At 40.8% G+C, this 19,999-nt stretch overlaps 1 protein-coding gene across 1 annotated transcript in view; it reads left to right on the forward strand.

Annotated features, from left to right (window-relative positions):
• LRP2 (LDL receptor related protein 2) overlaps positions 1–19,999 on the forward strand; it is a 222,142-nt gene that overhangs the window by 58,560 nt on the left and 143,583 nt on the right. The window contains exons 5-9 of the mRNA XM_074399509.1: positions 11,016–11,126; positions 11,750–11,863; positions 13,970–14,086; positions 15,649–15,801; positions 17,537–17,656. Of these exons, the coding sequence (XP_074255610.1) occupies positions 11,016–11,126; positions 11,750–11,863; positions 13,970–14,086; positions 15,649–15,801; positions 17,537–17,656 (615 nt within the window). The remainder of the gene's footprint in view (positions 1–11,015; positions 11,127–11,749; positions 11,864–13,969; positions 14,087–15,648; positions 15,802–17,536; positions 17,657–19,999) is intronic.

Genomic DNA, 19,999 nt, shown 5'->3' on the forward strand with positions numbered 1-19,999 from the left:
ATGGTATATGTGTGCCACATTTTCTTTATTCAGTCTATCATTGATAGGCATTTGAGTTGCTTCCAAGCCTTTGCTATTGTAAATAGTGCTGCAATAAAGATATGTGTGTATGTGTCTTAATTTTTTGAAAGAGATTACAGTGGATTTACCTTCACTCTGGAAATTATGCAAAGAATTTAGACTCAACTCTGGCAAGTTTAGAGATGACAGTGTGTGTGTGGATACCACAGAAGGGCAAGTTCAAGAGTCAAGGATTCTCCTCTGAATATTTTGTAAAGCACACAGTAGTTTCTTTCTTGAGGCAAATGAAGAAAATATTTTTATTAGTAATAAATCATAAATGCTACAAAATATATCATGATTTATGATTAATATTAAAAATGATTAATATTAGTAATAAATCATATGATATATTTTGTAGCATTAGCATTTGGTAAATTTCAGAGCATGATATAAACTCTAGTTGTTATTATTAGGTTCCTTTATGAGGACAATAGGGCAGGCACTATTATAATCTCTTATGAATAAATGAAAACTTCAAAGAGTAGAGTGACTTGTTTGAGGTTGTATAGTAGAGATAGGGCTTAATTTGTTTTCTAGTTCCAAGTCTTGTGATTGCTCTTTATGGTGGGCTTTATTTGCAGGAGGAGAAAGCCCTATCCTGTACAAGTTCAGAGAGCACCAGAGGCCTGTACTATCAGCCAACAGCCAACAGTCTGTGTTTTTATCCCTTATTTGCAAGTGGACAAAAATGAGTGCTTTATTGCAAATGCAGTGGGACTGAAGGAAATGCTACTTTGTGGAAAATAAAAGTCAGCTGAAACAGAATGTTTGCAGCCAAGTCTAAAGTCACTAATACAACCGCCTACAACTTTGCCAATGAACTTTCTGGCAAAAACCTGGCAGGATACGAATATGCAAGTAGCTGCTGTAAAAGGGAATGAGGGAGAGGAAGTGAGCGTTATAAGCTATTATATCTGGGCAGGAATTTTTAATTAAGTTTTTTTTTTTTAAATTTAAAAATATTTAGGTACAAACAATTGGTGAAATAAAGATTCACTAAGGAAAGAGAACCAAATTTGGCTTATTGTTTCTGGAATCATACAAGTCATGAACATTTCAGGGCACGTTGTGACCTAAAATGAATCACATGCCTGTAAGGGATTTGCAGTGAGGTATTCTTTCCTATTTCCCTCTACCTTCTTTATTTATTACTAAGTTTCAATTTTGGAGGAGTGTTGAAAAGAAACCTCACACATCAGAGGAGATGTAGAAAAGAATCTTCCTATTCCTTTGTTAGTGCTTTGATCTGGTCACAGTCAGAATTGTACAAGAGGGAAATAAATGGCCTGGATCAAAGTCCTTAGAAAATGCCAGTATGGGGTATGGGGTGCAGGAGTGGTCCCATTTTGTTTTCCTTCTTTGTTTAAAGCTCTTGTGGAGAGCGGGAAAGGGAACTGCCAGTCACTCAGCACCATCCACCATCTTACTCACTTTTCACATCAACACCGCAAGGTGGGTGTGAGGACCATGTCTGTTTTACAGAGATTGTAAAGACGATCACGATGCAAAAGTAGGGGAGCCAGGATTCTTGAGATGGAGTTTTGCTCTTGTTGCCCAGGCTGGAGTGCAATGGCACATTCTTGGCTCACCGCAACCTACGCCTCCTGGGTTCAAGCAGTTCTCCTGTCTCAGCCTCCCAAGTAGCTGGGATTACAGGCATGTGCCGCCACACCTGGCCAATTTTTTGTATTTTTAGTACAGACAGGGTTTCACCACGTTGGCCAAGATGGTCTTGATCTCTTGACCTTGTGATCCACCCGCCTCAGCCTCCCAACGTGCTGGGATTACAGGCTTGAGCCACCGCGCCCAGCCGGGAGCCAGGATTTTTTTTTTTTTTTTTTTTTTTTTTGAGGCGGAGTTTCACTCTTGTTACCCAGGCTGGAGTGCAATGGTGCGATCTCGGCTCACTGCAACCTCCGCCTCCTGGGTTCAGGCAATTCTCCTGCCTCAGCCTCCTGAGTAGCTGGGATTACAGGCATACGCCACCATGCCCAGCTAATTTTTTGTATTTTTAGTAGAGACGGGGTTTCACCATGTTGACCAGGATGGTCTCGATCTCTCGACCTCGTGATCCACCCGCCTCGGCCTCCCAAAGTGCTGGGATTACAGGCTTGAGCCACCGCGCCCGGCGGAGCCAGGATTTTAACCTGGGTCTAAACCCTATGCCTGTGCTCCCAAAATACTTTTCTTTAGCAATAGAAATTTATAAAATATTTTTGTTTAAAGGTTACTTAGCTATTCTATTATTTTTACATATTATTGCTTAAAACTTTTTTAGTATGGAAGGTTTTTGAACATACACAAAAGAAACATGAATTGTATAGTGAACCCCTGAACCCCTTTTTACATATTACTCAGTTACATCAATGATGAACTGTTTTATCTATTCTCTTTATTCCCTCCATTGTTTTGAAGTATTTCTCAGACATGATATAATTCCATCTTTAAATATTTTAGTATTTATCTCTAAAATATAAGAACTAAAACATAACCATAATATCATTATCACACCTAAAAATTAAACAATTCTTTAAAATAATCAGATATCCAGTCAGTGTTTTAAATTCCCCAATCATCTTGTTATTTTTTACAGTTTGATTATTAAAATCTTTACATTCAAGTTGGTTGACATGTCTCGTAAACCTTTCAATTCGTGGGTTTTCCTTCTATTTCTGTTCTTTACCCCTTGCAATTTACTTGTTTTTTTTTAAAAAAAAAAAAAACAAAAAAACAAACAAACAAAAAAAACCCAGGTCACTTGTTCTGGAGTTTCCCACAGTCTGGGTTGTGCTCATTGTGTCCCTGGTGTCCTTTAACATGTTCTCTGTCCTCTGTGTTTCCTGGCAATTAGTAGCTAGACCTGGAGCAGGGTTTCTTGACCTTGGCACTAATGACATTTGGGACCAGACAATTCTTTCTTGTCGGGGGCCGCTCTTGTGCCCTGTCAAATGTCTAACAGTATTCCTGGCCTCTGTCCACTAGATTGGTAGCATTGCCCAGTTGTGACAATTCAGAATGTCTCTGGACATTATCAAATGTCTTCCAGGAGCAAAATTATCCAGTTGAGAACCACTAATTTAGGGGACTGAACAGGTGCAAGAATTCCCCTATTGGGGAACAAGGGAAGGCAAGAATACTTTTTACATAAATGTGTGTATTTTCATTAGGAGACACGGGCTAGCTGTCTCTTTGTGATGTAAGTAGCTGTTGATGATCGTGCTGAAATCCATTTAGTCATTGCAGTACTTAGCTGTTTTAAATGTTACATTAGATATATAACAGCTGTTACTAGTTGCTTGAAGTTAGAATATTTCCATGTGATCAATGATTAAGTGAGGCTTAGCCAGAAATCATCTTCATGAGACGTGACATGATGCATAGAAATCATTACTTGTGGACAAACTTAGAATCAGACTGTGAATGGGGCTCTTGTTTTTCTATTTCTCAAAAGTAGAATGGACTAGAGGAATGAATATATTAGGTACCTGGAAACCACCTAATAATAGTAATGGATATTGGAAAAACTCCAAAAAGGACTCAATTCTTCCCTCCAATATTCAAAAGGATTAGGGAGGTTGACATTGTAGTTCATAGCCCTGCCTGTCATTCCAGACCCCTACGTTGTAGTTAGTATCCTTTCAAACTTTTAAAGTCAAGACACTGGGCTCCAAGACAGAGCACCTTGTGTCCATTTCAGGCATTCCTTTACAGAACAAAGAGTGGTGTGTAAGAGTCTTCTCAGGGAGGCAGGCAGGGAGAGAGGAGGTGAGAGAATGGTCAAGATGGTGAGGAAGGTGAGGATATTAAGGTCTCAAAAAAAAGATTATTTTTGAGATAAATTTGGTATATAGTATGAAAGATTCTTATTGTGTTTGGTCTTTTTGTCTGCTTCATCTTCATATGCATAAATCATTGGTGGTTATTATACCCTTTTAGAAATATTTCTGAATATATATATATTCTCTGTGAAACAGGTAAAAGCTCATTTTCCACCTTAGTTCTTTTATTATTCAATCTGGTCAGAAATGGCATCTTGTATTAAACAGCTTGTCAATTAACTTTTTTTTTTTTTTTTTTTTTTTTAAAGAACAGAGAGATTCAAAACTGTGGTCCATTTTACTTCTAATGGGATTAGCATCAAGGAAAAACCACTCATGCAGGGTCTAAGATAAACATCAGAACAATGCAGCAATTATGGGTCATTCAATTAATATATTGAAGTGACTTTCAGTTACTCAAAAATAGTGCAGTTTTTTTTTCTGTTAAGTGAAAAGATTATTTTGCTCTTTCAAGCACCACATTAGAATGATTTTGGTGTGAATAAAACTATTGCTAATTACTGTTGGTTTGCAGCACTTCTCTTTTGTTACTTAGGAATGCCAAAGAAAGGGTAAAATCCCTGTTACAATGAAGGCTTTCTTGCCGGTAATCAGCAGTATTTGGTCGGCCTGCAACTGGGGCTGCTTTGTCCCAGAAGTTTATTTCTATTGACTTTCTGCTCTTCAGAATTTAAACATTTTTCTTTATATCTCTAACTGCTGAAGCTCCAGCTGAGGGAACAGTAGGAGGGGAATAAAGAAGATGGTTAAAGTCATTTTGTGGACTGTGAGGGTGCGGGAAGAACATGTTCTTCACACTCAGTTCCACATTTAAGCTGCCCAGTCAGCCTTGCCATCCCTATTCTCTCTCTTCCTGAAGCCAGAAAGAAGAAGCAGGTGACTCTCCAAAGGACCCCATCTTCCCTGCCACATCACAGATGTACCTTTTTAGCATTATTACAATTGAGTTAGGATTCAGAGCCCTGAAACCTGGAGAAAGGAGAGAAAAATCTCTTTTATGTAGTTTCCATCATACAAGGACATTATAAATATCCCCAGTCTTTAAAAAGAGCCTAAGATCCCTCTTAGCTATTGCCCAATTACTCTGCTCCCTTTTACAATAGAGTTTCTTAGCATTATCTTTAATGGCTGTTTCCGTTTAGTCTTGTCGTTTTCTCTTTCTTAAAAAAATTTTTTTTTTTTTTCACATATGTAATGTATCTAACTGATTGTCCTTTTTTCTTGAACCCACTGGAAACAGTCCTTCATCTTCAGCAGTCTCTTGAAAACGTTTTTTCAATGCTACCAGTGACCGCCATTATGCTAAGCCTAATGGTTCTTGTTCAAATGTCACTTCTCAGAGAATTACTCACCACAGTCACTCTTTACCTTTTATCCAGCTCTATTTTTGCAACTTTTTTTCCCTTCGAGATATTTACTTTAATAGCCGCCATTCCACTCTCTGAAACAGAATGTCAGTTCCGTGAGAAATTGGATTTTATTTCATTCTTTAGTACCTTGCATACCTACAGGTGTGCAATAATCATTTTTGAATGCATTGATTAATAAAATGCTGTGGGAATTGCTACTTGTAATTTTGTTTTCCTTTTAATTCTTAGCACAGTGTCTACGAAGTCAGATTTCAATAAATATATGTTGAGCACAAGAGAATTCTAATTAAGAAGAAGACAGCACTCTGCAGAATAACTGGTTCCTAGGATATTGACATTTAGTCAGCAATGATTTGCTGATGAATATTCAAATTACTTGGGGTTAGGTTTCCAGCAGGAGGCTGAGCCACACGATTTCTAGTGATTAGAAAGTGGCTACTCTTATAATGCTGGGGTGTACCTAGTTTTCCTGTCTCTTTGATTAGATTTTGTCTTTTGTTCTGCCCAGGTGGGTCCCTGGGAATCACCACTAAGGTATGGAACATGGTGTTGTCTGGCCTTGAAAGAAAACATGTAGCCCACTGCCACTAAATATGATGCACATTATAAACGTTTGCTTACCCATAAGAAGGCATCTTAATCTTACTTCTTTGTACTATTCCCTAGAGCATTTGATACACGTTTTTCCATCTTGTTGCAGTCACTTTTGTGATAGAACTTGTGTGAGGTTTAAAAAAATTTTTTTAAGGAATTTAGAACAATGTCAGTTTTTACCTCCTTTACAGTTTTTGGTGATAGCTCTGGGAAGAAGACAGTACCATGGATCCAGAATCCTTGGAGCAACCCTCTCAGACACATTTCTAATTTAGGTCTCAGATCAGGTCATCGTGGATACAGACCAGCTAGGAATCTGAGGCTTAAGACCAGCTAGCACAAAGGCAGGGAGCCAAGGACAACTAGATAACTTAGCGTGTTCCTCTTTTTGCTTCGGCTTCCTGAAAGCTGCCCAGACTAAACTTGATGCTGGTTCAATTCTACTAGCCCTTGGGATGACCATATTTTCTTTCTCTTTCCAAGGTGCTGAATTAATTTTTAAAAATAAATCTGGTTTTATATAACTTTTTATTGAAAGCTGCTTCAAATTATTTTTGGAAAGAGGCAGCAAATAGTACTCTGGTTTTTTTCCCTTGTATATTACTGCACTTCCTAGGAGATAGTCCTTTAGAGCCTTGAAATTTACCAGGGGTCGGGGCGTGGGGAGTGTTGGTGGTCCCTTTATGGGATTTGAACTTGATGGTCTGTTTTTGTTACTGACTCTCCTATTTGTCCTTGTGCTCCTTCTGGAAAGTTGTTTTTTCCTGCATAGGTTTCCTAGAATTCCTAGATAATATTATATTGAACTATTTTGTTGACTATGCCATAAATTGTGGGAAACTAGAGTTGGCCCCACTTCTGTCTTCTTCCCAATGTGGATGGGAAATTGATGGGAAGAAAGAAATTCTTTCCCCCTTCACTTTGGGTTTTTTCCTTTTCATAATCTCTTTTAAGAATTTTCAATTACCGTTACATTCAATTTCATTCTTCTTTGATTTTTCCCTTCTTCCTTTTACTTATTCTGCAGCCTATAAGTGGGAATTGTATCTGTGGTAATGGTTAGTAACACGGCTTGTGGAGCCAGGTTGTTTGAATTTGGATTCTGACTCTCCAACTCTACCAGTTGTGTGACCTTTTTCAAATTCCTTAATCTTGTAATGCCTCCGGTTCTTCCTCTATAAAATGGGAGTCATCGTAGTATTTACTTCATGTGGTTGTTATGAAGATGAAGTGCGTTTATACATATTGAGTACTTTGACACGTTTCTAGCACATAGTTTTTAATATATGTTATTGATGATGATGATTGCTTGTTTAACTTTGTGAGTTGTACTTGCAAGTAAGTGCTGGTGGCCAAACTGGTAGACTCTTTCTGGCAAATCATTGCATTGACTAGATTAATCTGTCTTGGAGCCAGAGTAAGTAACAAAGAGGAAGACTCTAGGATCTTGAAAAGTAATAATAAAGGATGACTCTAGGACCTTGAAAAGTCCCAGGTGGGCTGGACCTGTATCAGTAAGTTTGTGTGTGTGTGTGTGTGTGTGTGTGTGTGTTTCCCAATCTTGGCTTTCGTTTCCTCACCTACCTTTAAGATGCGGGTGGATCATGAGGTCGAGAGATCGAGACCATCCTGATCAACGTGGTGAAACCCCGTCTCTACTAAAAATACAAAAAATTAGCTGGGCATGGTGGCGCGTGCCTGTAGTCCCAGCTACTCAGGAGGCTGAGGCAGGAGAATTGCCTGAACCCAGGAGGCGGAGGTTGCGGTGAGCCGAGATCGTGCCATTGCACTCCAGCCTGGGTAACAAGAGCGACACTCTGTCTCAAAAAAAAAAAAAAAAAAAAAAAAAAAAAAAAAAATGCCTTCTTTATCATAATGGTCTTCTTTCTATGTTCTTTTCAGCCATGTTGTCAAATTGTGAGAATAAAATGTGTTTACAGTCTTCCCATCGAGGTAATAATGAATAGTGCCTTATATTTGTATCTTCCTCTGCTGTGTGATACTCTGCTTAAAATGATTTCCATTCTAAGAGGTCCACAAGGTCTTCAAGCTACATTTCTACACCCTCCGCCCTGATTATGTAAACAGAACTATAGCATGGAACTTTCTTGCTCCAAACCAAATCATCCAGAGTGAAAACATTTAAAAAGTCATGTATGCATATTTTGGGGGCAGGGACGGGGAGAAAGTAAAGAAAGGGGAAGCAAGGAGTGGCGTGAGGAAGGATATTTTCACCTTTTCATGTTAGAAAAGCCTTAAAGGTCTGAGGCTTAAGTTATAGTTCTTGTTCTTTCCATTAAAACAAAATTCAGACAGAAGAGTTGCCTTGGTTTTCTTATATATGATCTTCTCTCATCTTGCGCTTTACCCTATACTTAAAGTCTTGCAGGACATTTTAGCCACATGATGGATTTGCTGTATGGGATGAAGGTTAAACTCAGGCTGGCCAAGCAAATAAACCAAAAAATAAGATTTTAGGTATCTCCCAGTTGGAAGCTCAAAGGCATTCTGACTTAGTGTTTTCTTTTTTTTGTTGTTGTTGTTGTTTTGAGACGGAGTTTCGCTCTTGTCACCCAGGCTGGAGTGCAATGGCGTGATCTCGGCTCACCGCAACCTCCGCCTTCTGGGTTCAGGCAATTCTCCTGCCTCAGCCTCCTGAGTAGCTGGGATTACAGGCACACGCCACCATGTCCAACTAATTTTTTGTATTTTTAGTAGAGATGGGGTTTCACCATGTTGACCAGGATGGTCTCGATCTCCTGACCTCGTGATCCACCCGCCTCAGCCTCCCAAAGTGCTGGGATTACAGGCTTGAGCCACCACGCCAGGCGACTTAGTGTTTTCTGGAGTAGATTGAAACTGATTAACATCTTTAGCAAGAGTAGTAGAATCCATTCATTTCTTTCTTTGCTCAGTGTTAACAGTTTGGACCTGTTCTCTCTGCGTGGGTCTCTTCCAAAGAGGGAAAACTATTTGGAAACAGATTTCCAAGTATTTTCAGTATTTAGTGGACTTAGGAAGCTCTTCCCTGTGAGTATACAGCTCAGGTTAACTGTGCACAGAAGAGATCAGAAGGTGTGCAGGGGTGAGCAAGGTCCTCTGCTGATTGAGAGAGATTCTTTATCAGTGTGGATGGAGACAAGAAAGCTGTTCATTCCTCATTCCAAATGTCAAACTGCTGACCTCTGGCCACCACAATACCCTTCCTGATGATATCAAGCTGGCCTTGTTTGTTGGTTGGGGAAGGGTCATGTCAGTAAACTTTTGCTTCTGCTCTTAAAAGGCTAGATAACACATTGACTCTAGGAGCTATCCCGCCCACAGGGGCAAAGGAATCTCTTGTTGGTCTCACCTGGTCTCTTGAAGGGAGAATTAATAAACATCTCTTGGAGGAAGAGTTGTGTGACCCATTTGAAGGCATGTCTGTAAGGGATATTATCTCAGTGAGGAAATACAGCAATAACCCTAGGCATCGACTTACTTTTGGACTGTTAAAAAGCTATATAAAATTCAGAAAAAAAATTTAAATTTTAGCCAGCTATTTAAAAATGCCATCCATTTTCACATATGATTAACTATATGTAACTCTGGCAATTGAGATATTTAAGGACACTTAATAAACTAGCTTTGAACCTCTGGATATGAGAAGAATTAGTCTTATTCCTTTACTATGCCAAAAAACAAATGAAAAAATATCAATTGAGAGTCAGTTTTTTAAAAAGTGCAAGTTGTTAATATACAAGTTCAGTACAGTTTTAGCACAGAATTTTGTGCATGGTTTCTGCTTGAAACCACTTGGGACTATCCAAAGAATTACCTTCAGTATCTTTGATTGTCTATGAAATCTCAAATTGGGTTCTTAAATGCAAAATTGAGACTCAAAGTAGACTGTATTGTTGGGTCTTTGAAATCTCAACTAAGACATACCTTTTCCTTGGTTAAAAAGAAATCCGAAGAGGACACGAGAATCACTACAAAAATCTTTCATGAAAAATAGAGTCAGACCAAGGAAGACATCATATTTGTGAAAAGGAGGGTATTGAAAGGCCATAAAAGGCAGAACTTCAAAATATTTTAAAAAGCCAAATGAACCAAAATGTTCACCTGTGGTAAATGACAGCAATATTGAACATTTCTTGAGCACAGCGAGAAAGGTCCCATCCCTGTACTAAGTGTTGGGGATTCTAAAGTGAGTAAGACAGGATCCTTGATCTCAGGGAGTTTCATTATGTTATGGGGGTAACATAAACAATGCACAGAATAAAGCCTCCAGTAAGAAGTCATGAGGGACAGGTGGTCCAAGTCTGGTAGGTAGAGAGGAGGGACAGACAGCATGTTATTCCTGTAAGGGACTTCCTGATTTTCCACTGTGACCTAGAAAACTAGGGCCAATGAGTAGCAGTGAAGTAGCCATATGTACATAACGCGGCAACCATAATTTGTGCTTCCAGGGCACATTATGCTTTTCAACATGCTTTACCAGACACGGTCTTTTCAGGCCCCTTTAACCTGTGCAGTACATGATCCAAATATGCGGATAGGGAAGTAGCAACATAGAGAGGACATGAAGCTTGAGTCACAGAAAATAGCTGCTGAGTGCTACCTCTGGGTTGCCAGGGCTCCTGAACTCTAGGCTTGCTTTCTTTCTCCAAGCCCCCAGTGGAAGAAATGGCCTGTCTTTTCTCCAGGCTTGTGTGGTGGTACTTTAGTTTCATGGGATGTTGTTTGTGTTATGTAAAAGAGTGTTCCATTTTGAACTAAAGTTAAATTCTTTTTCATTCTTCATCTTTTAGCTCAAAAGTCACTTCTTTAGGGGAGACTTTTCTGGGCCCCCAAATCCCTCTGCTTTGCAGTCTCGTGGTCCTTTGTACTTTCCACATTAGCACTTTTCCCAGTTTGTAATTTACCATTTGTGTCTTATTTCATTAATGTCTGTCTCCCTATCCAGCCGTACTCTCCATGAAGCCAGGAACCATATTTCTTTTGTGTATCAATATATGCCCAACATTTAGTGACTTGTATATAGCAATCACTCGATAGATGTTTGCTGAAGGAAATTTGATGTTTGTTGGCTGTTTTCATTTCATTTCTTTCTTTCTTTTTCTTTCTCCTTCTCCTTCTTCTCTTCTTTCTTTTTTTTAAATAACAGAATACCCAACATGTGAGCAACTTACTTGTGACAATGGAGCCTGCTATAACAACAGTCAGAAGTGTGATTCCAAAGTTGATTGCAGGGACTTCTCGGATGAACTCAACTGCAGTAAGTATTGTGCACAAGATGTGCCGAAGCTGGTTTATAGTGGCTATGTGCATCTCTTCCCAAGTTCACCTTCAGTGAATTCGTGTTGGTAGTTTGAAGTCAGCCGTTGGTAGGAGTATTTACACACTCAGAATACGCAAACACTGCAAACCAGGATCTTTTGTTCCTGGAGAACTGGTTCTTTTTTTTTTTTTTTTGAGATGGAGTTTCGCTCTTGTTTCCCAGGCTGGAGTGCAATGGTGCGATCTCGGCTCACTGCAACCTCCGCCTCCTGGGTTCAGGCAATTCTCCTGCCTCAGCCTCCCAAGTAGCTGGGATTACAGGCATGCGCCACCATGCCTAGCTAATTTTTTGTGTTTTTAGTAGAGACGGGGTTTCACCATGTTGACCAGGATGGTCTCGATCTCTTGACTTTGTGATCCACCCGCCTTGGCCTCCCAAAGTGCTGGCATTACAGGTGTGAGCCACTGCGCCTGGCCGAGAATCGGTTCTAAAACATTTACCAGCACACCACTTCTTAATAAGAATCTCTTTTTAAACTGGAGATGATCTTCCTATGAGATTAAATGGCTACAGTGGAGTTAAATTCTCTTTTCTTTCCCTTCTTAACTTTATGTTTGCAGCTGAGATATGCTTTCACGATGAGTTTTCATGTGGCAGTGGAGAGTGTATCCCTCACGCTTACGTCTGTGACCGTGACAATGATTGCCAAGACGGCAGTGACGAACATGCTTGCAGTACGGTGATTTCTTTATGCTGGGTCAAGTTGTTGGAAGTGTTTTGTTTTGTTTGGTTTTGGTTTATTTCCTCCACCAATGTATCCCCTTCACCAATCCCCTCTTTTCCTTTTTTCAAGGAAAAGAGTCACTATGTTTGATGGCAGATGGAATCAGAAGGTCACTAGGGGCCATGGCATGAGCCTTTGTGGTGTTGCTGGACCTGGGCTCGTTTATCCTCCAAGGATCTGTGTAGATGGAAAGGGCTGCTGATGGGCAGTTTGCCTTCCGTCCTTAGGCTCCAGGGGTACAGGATATGTTGTATCACTGGATTCTCAAATGACCCATACCTCAAGAATAGGTCTGATAACCTTGATAGTCCAGTGAGAGGAGGGCTTTTAAGGGAAAGGCAGTTCCCTAGGAGTGGCTCTAACTCTCCTCTTTACCTCAAAATTCCTACCGCATTCAAGTTGGAGGATCAGGAACGTTTCTTTTTTTTTTTTTTTTTTTTTTTTTTTTTTTGAGACGGAGTTTCGCTCTTGTTACCCAGGCTGGAGTGCAATGGCGCGATCTCGGCTCACCGCAACCTCCGCCTCCTGGGTTCAGGCAATTCTCCTGCCTCAGCCTCCGGAGTAGCTGGGATTACAGGCACGCGCCACCATGCTCAGCTAATTTTTTGCACCATTAGTAGAGACGGGGTTTCACCATGTTGACCAGGATGGTCTCGATCTCTTGACCTCGTGATCCACCCGCCTCGGCCTCCCAAAGTGCTGGGATTACAGGCTTGAGCCACCGCGCCCGGCCAGGAACGTTTCTTTTACCTTTTTTTTTTTGGAGACGGAGTTTTGCTTTGTTGTCCAGGGTGCAGTACAGTGGCGCAATCTCAGCTTACTGCAACCTCTGGGGTTCAAGCAGTTCTCCTGCCTCAGTCTCCCTAGTAGCTGGGATCACAGGCATGCACCACCATGTCCGGCTAATTTTGTGTTTTTAGTAGAGATGTGGTTTCCACCAAGTTGGTCAGGCTGGTCTTGAACTCCTGACCTCAAGTGATCTGCCCGCCTTGGCCTCCCAAAGTGCTGGTATTATAGGTGTGAGCCAGCGTGCCCGGCCTGAAAGTTTCAGTGTGGTATAGGTGGTTTTCTTGCTTCTATTTCTTCATTCTGACCTTGCTTTTATGTCCATGCTGTTGCCCGCAATGCAAATGACCTCTCTTATTGCCTTCTCTCCGCTTACTTTTTTGGAATGAGTAAAGTTAGAAGACTCCATGAGAGAGTTTTACTAATTCCAGTAAGTTGGAAGCTTTTGGTGGTGATTTACTTACTAAAATGTATGATTTCCCTCCATACCTTTTTTGATTGGTTGATATCCACGTCTTAGGGTGTTGTTAAATATTTTCGATATCACCCTAATTTTCTATGAGCCATGCTTGACTTCCCTTCTGGAACCCAGGCTTATTTACGGGGCAGAGAATTAAAGTGAATGTGACATCCTGGAATGGATGACTGAGAATCATTTGGTCCTAGATTAGCAATTACAGAGCTTGTGGTAAAGTATGAGAACGTTGGACATTGTCATGTCTGTAGCATGTTTGTCTGCATTCTCTATTCTGTGCCAAAGTATTGCAAACCATCTTGTTTTTAATGATTTTTTTTTTTTTTTTTTTTTTTTTGAGAAAGGGTCTCACTCTGTCGCCCAAGCTGGAGTGCAGTTGTGCGATCTCAGCTCACTGCAACCTCTGCCTCCCATTCCGGGCTCATGCCATCCTCCCACCCCAGCCTCCAGAGTAGGTGGGACTACAGACATGTACCACCATGCTTGGCTATTTATCTTTATTTTTGTATTTTTGGTAGAAATGAGGTCTTCGCATGTTGCCCAAGCTGACCTAGTTTTTAATCTTGAAAACCAGAAACCAGCACCTGAGTTCATTTCCTGAACCCAAATCTGCCGTTATCTTCTTTCTCTCTCTCTCTTTTTCCTGCTTTTACAATTTTTTGTCACGATACTTCAGGGATTCAACTGAGACAGACTTTCAGTTTCTAGGGGTTCTGCTTAGGCAGTGAGGTGAGAGCCCTTTGAGTTTCTCCAGGCGATTGGTGTCTTGGGGGTGCAGCTGTTGCTTTGTTCCAGACTATCCGACCTGCGGCGGTTACCAGTTCACTTGCCCCAATGGCCGATGCATTTATCAAAACTGGGTTTGTGATGGAGAAGACGACTGTAAAGATAATGGAGACGAAGATGGATGTGGTAAGGAGGGAAGAGATTCCTACTGAAGAGCATTTCCTTAAAGTGTTTTCCAGCACTTGGTTTTTCTCCTTTCCTTTTTAGAAATCTTGTGTGACAAGCAAGCCTCAGGAATGGCTGGAGTTGAAGGGGTTGTTTAGGGGCTTAGTGGGGCGGGGCGGATGGGAAGAAGAAGGTGACTTTGTTAACTTTTCCTAAGAAGACTCAGAACTCAAATATAGATGAAATTATAATCCTCTTCTTTCTGTCTTTAAGGCATAAAAAGTAGGACGGTCTCTCCCTCTTCTATATCCGTGTCTCACTTTCCCCCTTTAAGACTGCCTGTTTTAAATAGATTTACCTATAGAAAACTAATAGGCTGAGGAAGGAGAGAAAATAGTGAAAACTGTCATTTGTCTTAGACCTTACAATCTTTAAAAATGGCTTTGAACCCTGGTAACAGTTCAGCTTGTTTTTTTTGTTTTGGTTTTGTAAATTCTGATTCCCAGATGAGTCACTGACATTCAGTGGTGAAAGAGAGGCCATCTTGGGAACATGTGGGGTGGAGCTGGGGATTGGTAAGTGTAGGAGAAGCTACTATCCAGGGAAGTGCTTAAAGATTCTGTGAGAAGAAAATTGCCAGTGATATTTACCCCTTTATGTTGTTGACATCATCAGCAGTACCTCCAACAGTTTAGCAGTTACTAGCACCCGCACCCTAAAGCAAGTCACCTGCACCATTCCAGTCCCAGGTATGATAAGGGAAGTGCTTGTTCTGGGAACATAACACGTGCTTTTATATTTTTATGTTCCAGCAAGTGGTTTTTCTACATTTGGGATATGGCTTTTCTTATACTATTGACATTTCACTAAACAAGCAAAACCAATCAAAAAGCCCAACCACAAACTCAGTAATTCCGGAGCTACCTTGATGGCCCTAGTTCTAGAATTCAGGATTTAAATAACTGCGTCTTCTCCTAGGGGGTTATGAATCTAGTCTGTTGATAATTGAGGCCTGTATCTGCTTCTTATTCTTCTTTTTTTTTTTTTGAGACGGAGTTTCACTCTTGTTACCCAGGCTGGAGTGCAATGGCACGATCTCAGCTCACCGCAACCTCTGCCTCCTGGGTTCAAGCAATTCTCCTGCCTCAGCCTCCTGAGTAGCTGGGATTACAGGCACGTGCCACCATGCCCAGCTAATTTTTTGTATTTTTAGTAGAGACGGGGTTTCACCATGTTGACCAGGATGGTCTCGATCTCTCGACCTCGTGATCCACCCGCCTCGGCCTCCCAAAGTGCTGGGATTACAGGCTTAAGCCACCGCACCCGGCCTTCTTATTCTTATAATCTGGCTGGGAGCTGTCTTTTCCAGGAAAAGTGGAGGAATTCCATTATGCCTCTCCTTAGAATCTCAGTAAAAGACTTGTGGTAGAGTTAGAAATGACTAGCTAATTGTAAAAGGTGGATCATTTATAGATTTCTGTTGTCTGACTTGCTCTACATCCTCTTTTAACCACTGATTAAAAAAGAGCTGGCTGTACCTCTCCTGTGGCCTGTAACTCTCTCTCCCCCCACCCTCCCAACAGAAAGCAGTCCTCACGGTGTTGATAAGTGTTCTCCGAGAGAATGGTCTTGCCCAGAGTCGGGACGATGCATCCCCATTTATAAAGTTTGTGATGGGGTTTTAGATTGCCCAGGAAAAGAAGATGAAAATAGTACTGCTACTGGAAAATACTGTGGTAAGCATAGAAATTTACCTGGGTAGCTTTCAGATAAAAATATTTCTGTTTTCTAGAACAGATGTTCAAATATAGAGTATATCAGTTGGCATTTGTATAACAAAGCACCCCAAGACTTAGTGGCTTAAGTGGACAAATGTGTCTTAGTTCTCACAGTTCTGTGGGTTGGCTAGGTAGTTCCTCTGGCCTGTATCAGCTCACTCACACATCAGGATGTTGCAAGAAAAGCTTAGGCTGGCCTAGCCTTGTTGATCCAGAGGTTGAAAGAGAAACCCTAGGGCTCCAGTACATTTAAAGTTCTACTTATGCCAAGTTTACTCAAGTCTTATTGTTCAAAGCAAGACACTTGGCCAAACCCGAGTGGATGGAAGAAATAGATGCCATCTCTTGATGGGAGAAGCTTAACAATTTTTACCAACCCGCCTACCCACAATCCCCAACACATAACACAGGGAGGATTATTTCAATGGCAATTTTCTTGACCTTAAAATTGTTCTGGAGACTTTATTACCTGGCTTATAGAAAAAGGCCTTGTCTAGCTGTACTGGGGGAAAAAAAAAAAAAAAAAAAAAGCTTCTGGTTCTTGGGTTATGTACTTTGAGTTCCTCTACAATGGCAAAATTGAGTTGGCCATGCATAGCGTTGTTTGATTACGTCTTGTGTGACCACACTCATTTCTGAGGAAACTAACTGGAACTAGGGATTTTTTTTTCTCTTCTTTTGTGACTGTTGAATATTCCTCCCACCGTCAACCCATCAACTCTGTGGACAACTGACGGTCCTGTAAGGGAATACCATTTATAACCCTGATTTCATCAATAATATACTCTAACTAAGTTTGTGGTTGCCTGGAAGTGCCCATGTAACTGCAACCCCAAGGTTATTTTTTGTTTCCTGACAAAAATTGGACATAACATTTAAAGATGCAGTGACCTCTATGGTATTTTTTTTTCCCTCTATTTCATTCGGGAGCCCATTTTAAAAAGCTTAAAAATTAATCAGAGATGTGTAGTCATAGTATCAAAAGTTGGAAAAAAAAATTAACCAAAAGAAAAAAAGATGATCACCTGAAATCCCATCTCTTGAAGTTAGCCACAGTTAATATTTTTAGGTCTTATTCTTGCTCCAGTCACTTGGAAGTTCTTAGCCCTTTTTACTATGTAGATACAAAGATACAAAGACAGACCCATTACCTGGTTTTTTTTTTTTTTTTTTTTTTAATAAATAAGACTTACAGTGACTTATACTTGCACATAGTTATAACTTTTAAAAGGAACTTTTCTTTTTTCCATTTTCTTTTTCTTTTTTTTCTTTTCTGCTTGAGACAGGCGCTTGTTCTGTCACCAGGCTAGAGTACAGTGGTGTAGCCATAGCTTACTGCAGCCTCAAACTTCTGAGCTCAAGTGATCCTTCTGCCTCAGCCTCCCTAAGTGCTGAGATTACAGGTGTAAGGCACTGTGCCTGGCTAATAATGTTTTTATTTTTAGCTTTTTGTGGAGATGAGGTCTAGCTATGTTACCCAGGCTGGTCTTGATCGCCTGGCTTCAAGCAATCTTCCTGTCTCAGTTGAGCTTTTTATTGCAAAGTTTTGCAGTAAGCTTCGAAGGGCAACAGATTTTTCTGTACATCTCCTCCATGCGTACTTAGCTGTCAGTCATGAAAAACGAAGCTGTTAGGTAAATCAGTCTTGTCCAGAGGTCGCCATTCATTTAACAACGTTCTTTTCTTTGTTTAGGTACGACCCTGTGTTCTGCCTTGAACTGCCAGTACCAGTGCCGTGAAACACCATATGGAGGAGTGTGTTTTTGTCCTCCAGGTTACAGCATTAACCACAATGACAGCCGTACCTGTGTTGGTAAGTGATGGGGGGTGGGGACTACTTGTCTTTCATTACAGTACACTGAGAGGTCCCTCGATCTCTGACGTCAAGAGGTTGTACTTGTGGAGGGTCGTCACAGTCTGTCATGACAAAGAGCAACCTGGACCTCACAGAAAACCTGGAATATAGGGAATTTTAACTCTGAGAAGCTTTGGTGTGGTGTACAAGGCAAAAGAGTGGTTCTGTGATGAGCAAGTTGACTAGCTACCTGGAACCTATCCACTGCCTGATGAGGGAGGTCGTCCTTTTCTGTTTTTTCAAGTATTTGGCATCAGGATTGGTGCAGCAATATTGGTTACTGAGTACTAAACTACTTCCATGAGGTTGGTAGATAGCTGCTGCTTAAGCCCATCAAGCACCCTTACCTTGCTCCCCTGGCCTCCTCTCCAAGATGCGCAAATGTCCCCAGGATCCCACAAACTAAAGAGTTGTTACCTGACACAGCAGAGGATCACCAGGTCACTGCTCAGGTGACTGTGGGTCGGTGCCCATGCTATGCTGCCTACTATTTCCACCGATTGTGACATACTCTTGGGGCGATCATTCAATATGAGCGGATTTTTTTATTATGATGCTTCCAGCTATTTCCTCACATCTCTCCTCTCTGACTTCAGACGTGATTTCTCCCACTGAGAGATTTTTGGTTTTGATGCCAGATTTATAGCTCACCACGATTAGGATGGGGTCTTATGATGGGAGAGTTAGGTCAACTATCATCGGTTTTCGTTTTCTTAGAATTTGGACCGTGAGTTTTTGGTGCTCTGATCTCTTTTTCCTTCTATCTAATTTTTGATACCTGGACAACAAATATACTAGCAGGAGGTGATCACAGAGGTTAAAGAAAACTGTTTTTGCTGCTGTTTGGAAAACCCATCTGAAAGGCAATTCAAACTATCCACTATCATCTCTATCTCCAAAATGATTCAGAATTTTCCCAGGATATTTATATTCTTTCGATATTCCTTAGAAATGTGAGGTATTCTTTAGGGCTTTTGGGATTAAAAAACAAACATGAAATGTGTAAGAAATGCTTCTAGAGAAGTGTTTCTTCTGAAATCATTTCTAAAATATTAATATAATTTGGTAAAAAATATTGAATTTGGATAAACGTAATGAAGTTATTCCATCTTTAGACTCAGCTCATGGCTTCCAACATAATTATACTTTGTCAAATATGGCTGATCTTAATAACTACTCATTGCCAGAAAAACCTTTCTTTTTTCTTTATTTTATGTTTTCTCTTTTCAGCAGAAGTACTAGCAAACAGAAAAACGTATCCATACCAGAAATAGACTCTGGTTTGCAAATTAAACTTGAAATTCCTGAGATAGTCTGCTCTGCAGTGTTACTGAAAATGATAATCATTGGGCTCACTTACTCACCGTATGCCAAGAAAAGCTGGATTTTTGCATCCAGTAAAACAATCCAGTTGAGCTTTTCCTTGGTGCTCACGGTGGGTAATTGTAGGTTTTTAATCTCAGGACCACATCCCAAAGTTGCTCATCTAATTGCTCCTCTTAAGTAACTTTATTCAACAAAGTACTTCAAGATCAAGTGACTTAAGTGAATTCTGAATAATTTAAGAAGGCCCCCAAATTTCAAATCATTTCAAAACATTTTATAAATAAAATGTTATGATCTGCAAATGTCCTTAAATAAGATTGCAGGACACTTTTTGTGTTTTATTGTTATCTTTATCATTATAGTGGGGATGAATTCAAGTAATTTACTGGTACTTTTCACAGGAATGCCCTTATTGGTTAGGAGGCGACCTGAGTCTGGGAGCCCTGCCTGTGTTTCAGGCACCCCTGGGCAGAAGGGCAGCCTCACTTCTTCTGAGTGGGGCTCATCTGTGGGTGTGAAGCTGTTCCTGTGTCTTTGGCAAATGCCAGGCTCCTCTGCCTCCCTTCACTGCTACTCAGCTGCCAATCCCATTCCCAGCCTTTTAGTTCTCTGGGCATTTTCCTTTTCTCTTACTAGAAAAGAAGTTCCAATAGAAATACCAGAAGCCAGCCGGGCGCGGTGGCTCAAGCCTGTAATCCCAGCACTTTGGGAGGCCGAGGCGGGTGGATCACGAGGTCAAGAGATCGAGACCATCCTGGTCAACATGGTGAAACCCCGTCTCTACTAAAGATACAAAAAAATTAGCTGGGCATGGTGGCACGTGTCTGTAATCCCAGCTACCCAGGAGGCTGAGGCAGGAGAATTGCCTGAACCCAGGAGGCGGAGGTTGCGGTGAGCCGAGATCGCGCCATTGCACTCCAGCCTGGGTAACAAGAGCGAAACTCCGTCTCAAAAAAAAAAAAAAAAAAAAGAAAA

Source organism: Saimiri boliviensis, chromosome 5 (genome assembly GCF_048565385.1).
Source record: "Saimiri boliviensis isolate mSaiBol1 chromosome 5, mSaiBol1.pri, whole genome shotgun sequence".
Taxonomy (NCBI): Eukaryota; Metazoa; Chordata; class Mammalia; order Primates; family Cebidae; genus Saimiri; species Saimiri boliviensis.